At 40.6% G+C, this 9,609-nt stretch overlaps 1 protein-coding gene, 1 non-coding gene and 1 pseudogene across 2 annotated transcripts; 2 read left to right on the top strand and 1 right to left on the bottom strand.

Moving 5' to 3' along the window:
- Positions 1-715: 715 nt before the first annotated feature.
- LOC148566675 (U6 spliceosomal RNA) lies at positions 716-818 on the top strand. The gene has a single exon (XR_015881486.1). It is a non-coding gene; the product is annotated as a U6 spliceosomal RNA (small nuclear RNA).
- A 118-nt stretch (positions 819-936) lies between these two features.
- LOC148566674 (small nucleolar RNA U3) lies at positions 937-1,128 on the bottom strand (annotated as a pseudogene).
- Positions 1,129-6,437: 5,309 nt separating this feature from the next.
- On the top strand, positions 6,438-7,360 carry LOC148566673 (uncharacterized). Its single transcript, XM_088484370.1, has 2 exons — positions 6,438-6,588; positions 6,708-7,360. The coding sequence occupies exons 1-2, from the start codon at positions 6,438-6,440 to the stop codon at positions 7,358-7,360; spliced, it is 804 nt and encodes a 267-aa protein (XP_088340496.1).
- Positions 7,361-9,609: the final 2,249 nt, after the last annotated feature.

Genomic DNA, 9,609 nt, shown 5'->3' with positions numbered 1-9,609 from the left:
GGAACAATAATAAGTTAATAAAAATAAAAGGATAGCTATGGAAAGAAAATGACAATTGTCTTATGTGGCTATAAGCCTGTAACTGCTGAAGTACTTTACTTGTTTGTGTTGTGCTCTGCATTTTCCATCATCTGATTTAGAAAATAATTAATCAATACAAACAATAATAATAATTAATAAGAATAAATGGATGGCACATAGTTGAAGGATTGTGATGAAAATCTGCTGATAGTTTTGTTGCCACATTGATGTTCATATGTTCACATCTATCTGGTCCATTGCTAGCTGGCCACTGCTTCATATTCCATCAAAGATGAGATACATTGATAGTGGTGTATAATCGTAAATAATTAATTATTTTATTATGTGAAAAATTATAGATTTGATTATATTTATAGGATAAGTTGAAGTTGCCTATGTTGGTTGTTAGAATTTAATTTCTATTGATTATGGCCTTTTCATTCTATTTACTAGTTACTAATTTGTCTTCTTCATTCATAAAAAATTGAGAGTAGTAGGAATAAAAGAAGGATAACCTGAAATGGCTATGCATGCAACCACCAACAAGGCAGAACCACCGAAATGAACACAGAAACCACACAAAGGTTGAGAACTTGTTGATATTCCTCAGCTGCTCTCAATGGCAAACAAGTCACACATCGCCCGAGTTTTGAGAAGCCAATAATTTATATATCAGAGGCGAATGCAAAGGCTCGTCCCTTCGGGGACATCCGATAAAATTGGAACGATACAGAGAAGATTAGCATGGCCCCTGCGCAAGGATGACACGCACAAATCGAGAAATGGTCCATGGCAGTATGTAACGAAATCTGCTTTTATTTTTAACTTATGGGTCTGTCAGAACACCGTGATGGCGGAATTATTGAACGACACTGTTTTTGGTTTGGCGAAAAAATATAAAAAAAAAATTTTATGGGTCTGTCAGAACACCGTGAGACCATCTTGACCACAAGGTGGTGGTAAGAACGATCCTCCACCGTTGAACTGTTAGTCACGCTCTGATCTCACAGTCATTGTTCATCCACCAGACTTTGGTTCCTGTCTCCTTTGAACTCAAGGATACAGTTGTACGAGCCTATAGAACAGATCCTGTTCAAGTAAGGTCGTGGCTTATTAATGGTGTGTTTAGCAATAAAACCTGCATCTGTTTTGTGAATGCTGACGATGTACGACTAAGCTTACCCTTTCGAAATTCAGAAAATCTTAAAATTTAACCACAGTAGATACAGGCAAGGCAAGATTTTGTTTCTCCGTAATCTGCTGTTTGTTGCCTGATTAAAATGCATGCCCAAATTAAAAATGTGTGTTGAACCCTGCTGATGTTTCTCTCTAACACTATGTCTGATATGTAAATGTGTTTAGTTCTCAAGTCTCATATGACTTGGGCACAGAGAAGTATGGTTAGGGAACAGCATTGGTAAGTTATGTTGCCTCTTTAGCTCTTCCAAAGTGCTTCTTGTTATTAAACCTGATCTGTCATTTGTACATAGCTCAACTTGAGTAAAGGGATATATATCAATGCAAGTTTCAAATCATCCAGATCCACCACATTTTATTTATTCATACCCTGTGTGCATAGTTTGTTCATTGGAGCTTATCCCGGTTAAACAAAGTGGTTAAAAAACACACCCATTTTGACTCTTGTATAGCATAGTCGTTTCATAAAACGGCACTCCCTTTTCTCTGAGTCATATCTAATAATCAATATCAATAATTATATGTATTTTTGGATAATTGTGTTAATACAAGAACTAATCGTTACACTATTAATCACGCTCTGGTCTCAAAGATGCAGATATACGAGCCCTTATACCGATGACTGTCATTCATATCAACCCTCATTTTCTCTCTACCGATGTGCCACTGTGGGACTATTATACATGTTACATAGTGTCTGTGCTTCTTTAATCTATAATCATCATCCTTATCTATTATCACAAATTTGCTGACATTTTTAATTACATGCTTTGTATGAATACATCTCATAACATTCTTAGTATACAGTTTTAGATATAGTAACAACATATTTGTTTTTAAATTATTTTTACTCGACATTTTTGGTATACTAATACTTTATGTATCACTCATCTTTTTTAAAATAATAATTCTCAATCTCCTTGATGTTATTTTGGAAGAATATTGTTATATAGTTTGATATATTTGAAAAATTATGATCATTATCATCATCAAGAAGTATCAATATTATTATCAGTAATTTATATTATTAGATAAAAATATATCGAGTTTGTCAGTGTCAATTATTATGAAAAAAATTCCAAAGTCCAAAGTGCTGATATAATAATACATCTATACTAATATTAATACTAATATATTGTACTACAAATGTGTACCATTGTTTTCCAAGTTCTAAAATCACTCATTCGTTCAGTGCTAGAGACCAAATCATGGGAGAATGAGTTAAAAAGAGGGATGAGGGCGAATGGGTTAAAAAGAGACCAATAAGTAATATATTAATTATTATCTTGCGAACTTTGAAGAAGGATGACGACGGAGTTAAAAAGAGTCATATTCCACTCATTTCTTTTGTGAAAGGTTTTCACCAGTGTAGATATGGCTACAAGAATGTAAATGATCTTGAGGGTGTGGTTGCTAACTACACAAAGGCACACATACCCCTTGAAGTTATGTGGACAGATATTGATTACATGGATGCATATAAAGATTTCACCCTTGATCCTATCAACTTTCCCCTGGATAAGATGAGAATATTTGTTGATACTCTTCCCCAAAATGGCCAGAAATATGTGCCTATCTTGGATCCTGGTAACTAATCCTCCTACGATTTCTTTCGATAAGACAAAAAAAAAAAAACTAAGAACATCCATGCATTATTCGTCATTGATTGAGCTTTTAATTTTGCAAACAGCTATCAAGGTGAAAAACATATGCAACCTTTGTCAGAGGATTGGAGGCTGGTAGGTATGCAGCTCACTGGAGAGGAGATAACGCCGCGACTTGGAAAGTTGGAATGATTTAGCATACTCAATTCCTTCTATATTAAACTTTGGAATTCCAATGGTTGGAGCAGATATATGTGGATTTTCGGGAGATACAGCCGAAGAACTTTGCAGAGGAGATAATGCATACTTCTTGCAGAAACTGGTTTGATCTCTTCAATGTCTCAAATTCAGTGAGTGCTAAATTAGGAAAGTATGTTACTCTTGATGCTCCATCCGATCACATAAATGTGCATGTTGGGGAAGGTAACATCTTGGTCATGCAAGGAGAAGTAATGACGACGAAAGCAGCTAGAAAGACCGCATTTCAACTTGTGGTGGTTGTTAGTAGCAAAAAAACTAGCTATGGACAAGTTTATTTGGATGATGGGGAGACACTTGACATATCAGGACAGAATGAGCCATGGACATTGGTTGCAGACGAAGAGTGTGTTTGTTGCATCTAATATCATTAATGGAAGATTTGCCCTGGACCAAAGATGGATCATAGGAAAGGTCACGTTCTTGGGAATAGCTAAGCATAAGAGAATAAGTTTGAATGGAACAAGTTCAATGAATTCGATGTTTATGTATAGCTTTAAATAGTTGAGTGGTTTGTATAATTTTTTTTTTTAAGTGAAAGAGCTCAACATAACAAAATGGAGCAATAAAATACAAATAACACCGAACAAATAAAACACAAGGAACTTAATTCATAGTCTCTGGTATTGTCATCAACAACCATTAAACTCAACATCACTCCACTTTGTGTGACTCATAAACGACCTTGCAATAACATCCTCTACACCTGTTGCTTGACTCTTAAATATTCTGTTATTTTTTTTCATTCATGTGTTCCAGATAATAAGAAAAAAGGAAACCCTCTATAATTTATCATAGGCAACTAACCACGTACACCACATTTGTCAAATAAACTCACAACCAATAAATAAGTGGTAAACTATTTCAACATTCTTGTTACATAACACATATATATTATCATTCTGCTCTATTACGCCTAATTTATATAATATCTCCTTAGTATTGACCTTATCAACTAAAACGTTTCTTTTTCAATTTTTGTCAACAATCTGCCGAACGATATCTCGAAGAAGGAATTATTTCACCTTTTTCACTGGACAGGACGAATCAACGACATCTATCTGGCTCGAAAGTTGAAGAATGGAATTGTGTGTATGTTTGCGTTTATATGATATACAACAAAAGGGGGAGCGATGAAGGCCATAGCCGAAATGCATCGTACAAGAATAAAGGGAAAGGTCATCAATGTAGGTGAGGCCAAGTACAGAAGGGCTATCGGAGGAGAGAACACTGGGGTACGTGAGGGAGTTATGCAAGATCTGAGGCGGAAATCAAGCAACTAGAGAAGGGTGAAAGTTCTACGAGAATGGAAGAAACTAAGAAGATAGCACCTGTCAAGGATAACCAAGGAAGTGGTTGGACGAAAAAGGTTGAAGTGCCAGTAGTAAAAGAGAATTTCGATTGGCTGTTGAGGAGTTTAGTAGGAGGAACCACAAGAGCCATGGACCTCAAAGCTTTACGGAGAGCCATCGCTAACAACTTTCCTCAGATTGTTGAAGTCAGGGAGCTTGGAGCTTACAAAGTCCTACTAGTGTTTGATTCAGTGAAGAATACGGAGGAAGCGTTTACCTTCAAAATGAATAGTTTCTTACAATTCTTCTACAGGGTATGAAGATGGGAGGAATCCGAACGTAGTGAGACAAGGAGAGTTTGGCTAGAATGTTATGGAGTGCCTTTACATGTTTGGTCAGTGGAGACGTTCAATATAATAGGCGGCTTATGGGGAGAAGTAGTCAAGTGTGATGATGTGACGAAGTCTGCCTTATCCTTTAGTGTTGGGAGAGTGTTAATTGATACCTGTGTCTTTGATGAGATCAAGGAAACAATTCATATCACGGTTGGAACCAGTGGATTTGATGTTTTCGTGAAGGAAATAGGGCACGAAATATACGGAGATGAATGCTCTTTGGAAGACGAAAGCGTAAAGTCTATATGTGTAAACGCTAGTTCACAAGCCGGAAAAATGTTGTTGACGGCGGCAGTGTGGGATCCGGCGGCTGACCTAATCAGGACACGAGCTAATGACGGTGGTGAAAATAAGGGTACAATGGTCACAACAGACATTTTTTTTGAATGATTGCAATAAAGATAATTTAATGGCCTTGCAGAAGAAACGGATAACGGCTCCATTCAATTTTAAGGGCTTTAATGATCAAGCTGATTTTGGGAGATTTGATGAGTGCATTGAGTGTGAATCAGAGAGAACTGTTACACAGATTTGTCTTGAAAAAAGAAGTGGGACCAAACAGCTAGATAAAAGTCTTCACGGTGGGGATGAGATAAATATGCTTTCACAAAGGAGAGAGGCCCACAAGGTTTGTGATAAAGGGAGGCAGCTATCGGGCCATTCAACAAATGGGCTTCAGGAATTTGTTAGCATGATGGGTTGCTGGGTGGAGCCCAAAAGCATCAACTCTGAGCTCCCCAAGGCGTGCTAACTGGGATAGAACCCCAACCAGGAAACGGGCATGATGATGGGCTTGGTAACCTGGACCCTCGCAGACTTGGGGCTAGAACGAATGATGGGGCGAGCCATGAAATCGTTTGCGGAGATGAAGATGGACCGGGTCTGCCACACCCTCATGGATCCGGGTCGGAGAAGCAAGACAGGGCAGACCGGCAACGAGTGCATGGATCTGGGCTGGGTCACTCGCTTCGGTGTGTTCCAGGGTTGATGACGAACCGCGTTCCAATCAGGGGCGCACTCCGCGAGGCTAGCTGTGCGACTCATCCATTGGTGAACGAAGGGGATAACCGAGGCTGCCCGCATCTATGTGCAGTGAGGAAAGATGCTGCTGGCTGGCCTGGCGGGGAAGCAGAACCGGTAAAGGATCTGTGAGAACGGGGGGACTACAAACGCCGGCTGGTTTTGATGACGAACCGGAAGTGGAGGGGTGTGTTGATGAAGTAAAGGGCCGGTCTAAACATGAGAATCAACACATGCTATACTAGGAAAAGGTGAGCGAATTGGAAGAGATAGATGGGGAAGATGAAGGCGTGGGTCAAGGCAATGTGAACAAATGGGGGTAATGAGGATGCTGGATTCGAGACAGAAATTGAAAAGGCAATACCAGATTCTGATCAGAGAGGTACGCAGTTAGGACAGATAGTTGAGAATAAGGAAACGCTGAAGCTGGCAGTGGAGTCAGGTGCGGTCCTTTATGACGATGAAGAAGATATTATGGCGATCCTATAAAGTCAGAATGAAGCAATCGCCGCAAAAAGGAAGATGGCAAAACAAAAGGAGAAAGCTAGGAGGAGCAGGCCTAAACATCATAACAAGGTGTGTAGAAATTATTTTAAATGATTTATAGTTATTGGAATGTTAGAGGCCTAGGAGGGTATGGAAAGTGGAGTATGGTGAAAGAGTTGAAGAAAAAATATAGATTGAATATGCTAGGTTTGATTGAAACCAAGAGGGAGACTGTGACTAGGTTTGATGTAGCACGCTTGTGGGGTTGTGATACGGTGGATTGGGAGTTTGTGGAATCTGTTGGTGCATCGGGTGGTTTATTATTAATGTGGGATAATTTTTTATTTAAAAGATTGAACTGCTATAAAGGGGATGGTTGGCTGTGCGTTGAAGGTTCTCTGACAAAAATAATTTCAATTGTGCCTTCTGCTTAGTGTATGGTGCACATGTTCGGAGTGAGAAACTGGTGATGTGGAAGGAGTTAAGCTACATGGTGGGCTTATGTCAGGTTCCGTTTTGCTTCATGGGAGATTTTAATGAGATACTACACTTGGAAGAAAGGAAAGGCGTTACTAGTCTACCGGCATCTGCGGAGGATTTTAAGGAATGGGTACAGGATTCACAGCTAGTCGATTTACTGCTAACTGACCGGAAATTCACATGGTTTCGAGGTAATTCGTGTAGCCGCATTGATAGGATCTTGGTCAGTTTGGAGTGTCTTGAGGAGTTCCCAGATACTCGTTTGAAAGGAGGACCGAGAGGCCTATCAGATCATTGCCCTTTGATTTTAGAAGATTCTAGAATTTGTGCGGGTCCAAGACCTTTTCGCAGTTTTGATTCCTGGTTTACACATGAAGGGTTTCTGAAGTTGGTAAAGGATGAGTGGAGGAAACTAAGAGACGACATGTTTACAAACAAGTTGAAGGCATTGACAGTACCGCTTAGGAGATGGCATACAGATAATTTTGGGGATATGGACAACATGATAAAGAAGTTTGAGGAAGAGATTAAGAAGATTGATGATAATGTCAGTGCTGGTAGTTATGACGGAACAATGGAAGCTAGACGTAAGGCTCTGGTGACCTGATGTGCGAAGTGGTATGCCAGAAAAGAGGTGCATTGGAAGCAGATGTCCCAATCCAAGCATGCTAGAGATATGGACAAGAACAGTAGGTACTTCCACAACCTAGCATCGGCAAGAAGGAGGAATAACAGAATCGATTCATTAGTGATTAATGGAAGATTGGTACGGAATCAGGCCAAAATAAAGAGCGCAATTATTGGCTTTTATAAAGACCTGTATAGGTAGGAGCATGCCCCTTTGATTGGGATCCGTGATGGGCTGGTTAAGCAGATTACTGACGAAGAGGCAGCAGTCCTAGAGCAAATGCCGTCAACGGAGGAAGTACGAGAGGCAGTTTGGGATTGTGAGTCTAGTAAAGCTCCAGGTAGTGATGGCTATAATATGAACTTCATAAAGAAATGTTGGGACGAGCTTGGTCAGGAGTTTACTGCAGTTGTGTTGGACTTCTTCCAGAATGCAAAGCTACCAGCAGATGCTAATGTTACGTGGGTGGCGCTAGCTCCAAAATTTGTGGGGGCCAAGGAAATCAAGGACTTAAGGCCGATCAGTATGGTTGGCTGCGTCTATAAGGTGATATCCAAAGTACTGGTAAGAAGAATGCGATTAGTGATGCCACATCTAGTGGGGGAGACTCAGTCTGCATTTGTAAAGGGTCGCAAAATTCACGATGGTGCCCTCATTGCTTGTGAGACGGTTCAATGGCTTAAGCGGCGAAAGAAGCAAGCGAAAATTGTTAAACTGGACTTTCAGAAAGCCTATGACAGAGTAGATGGAGCTTTGTGGATATAGTGCTACAGAAGATGAGTTTTGGTCTTAGATGGCGGACATGGGTGAAGGAATGCGTGACTACAGCATCTATGTCAATGTTGATCAATGGGTCACCAACCAAGCCGTTCAAGATGGAGAGGGGCCTCAGACAAGGCGATCCACTCTCTCCTTTCCTGTTTGTTCTTGTTGTTGACGTTCTGCACAGGATGGTGGGGGAGGCGGTTAGAAATGGCAGAATTTCTCCTCTGCTAGTGGGAAGGGACAATATAGAGTTGTTGCATCTCCAATTTGCGGATGACACAATCTTATTTTGTCCACAGGAAACGGAGACGCTAGTGAATTATAAGAGGCTCCTGCGTTGCTTTGAGTTGATGTCCGGCCTGAGTATCAACTTTGAAAAGTCAAGCCTAATTTCAGTCAATTGTGAGAAGGACTGGGTGACGAATATGTGTGGCCTGTTAGGATGTGCCGAAGCGGTATTACCTGTAAGGTACTTAGGAATTTCTCTTGGCGCTAATCCTCGGTTGGTGAAGACATGGAAACCAATCCTAGACAAGGTGGAAGACAAGCTGAGCTTATGGAAAGCTAGATCTCTCAACAAAGCGAGTAAGTTGGTCCTCATAAAATCTGTTCTCAATAGCCTGCCGGTCTACTACTTAAGCTTGTATAAGATGCCAAAGGGGGTTGCCGAAAAGATCATTGGACTTCAAAGAAGGTTCTTGTAGAGTAAAGAAGATGAAAAAAATGGGATACCTCTAGTGAAATGGGAGGTAGTTCAAGCTCCGAAAAAGCTAGGTGGTTTGGGGGTGGGAGATGCTCTAATTAGGAATGCGTCGCTTCTGTTCAAGTGGTGGTGGAGCTTTTCAAATAAGGACTGCCCGCTGTAGAAGAAGGTTGTTTGCTCTTGTAATCAGTTGGATCCGACGGTTATGTTATCAAACCAACCTTTGCCATCAAGAGGGGGGCCGTGGAAAGATATCTGCCAGCTTAATATTAAGGAGCAACAGGCAAGAGATATGATGATCAGGGGTCTGTCCATGGAGGTGGGGAATGGCAGAAACGTTCGTTTTTGGGAGGATGATTGGTTATAAGGTGGTTCGTTGAAAAATTGTTTTCCGAGACTCTTCTTTGTTTCAAATCAACAAGGATCTGTAATAGGGGACTGTGGGTTTTGGGACGGGTTAGAGTGGGTATGAGACTTCCAATGGAGGAGAGACCTCTTCCAGTGGGAGCTAGAGTTGCTCAATCAACTTCACGACAGGTTACGGGTTGTAAGGTTATCGGTTGATAGAGAGGATTCAGTTGTGTGGAAATATGATAAATCTGGTATCTTTTCTACTAATTCTTTTGTGCAGGTGCTTCAGAAAGAGACTCTCGCAGCCGACATCACAAGTTACAACTTCACAAGCTCCATTTGGAGAGGCTTGGTTCCTCCAAGAGTTGAACTATTTGCTTGGTTTGTGCTAGTAGGCAGGGTCAACACG

Source organism: Arachis ipaensis, chromosome B4 (genome assembly GCF_059453495.1).
Source record: "Arachis ipaensis isolate K30076 ecotype BB chromosome B4, ASM5945349v1, whole genome shotgun sequence".
Lineage (NCBI taxonomy): Eukaryota > Viridiplantae > Streptophyta > Magnoliopsida > Fabales > Fabaceae > Arachis > Arachis ipaensis.
This window is presented reverse-complemented; position numbering and strand designations above follow the sequence as displayed.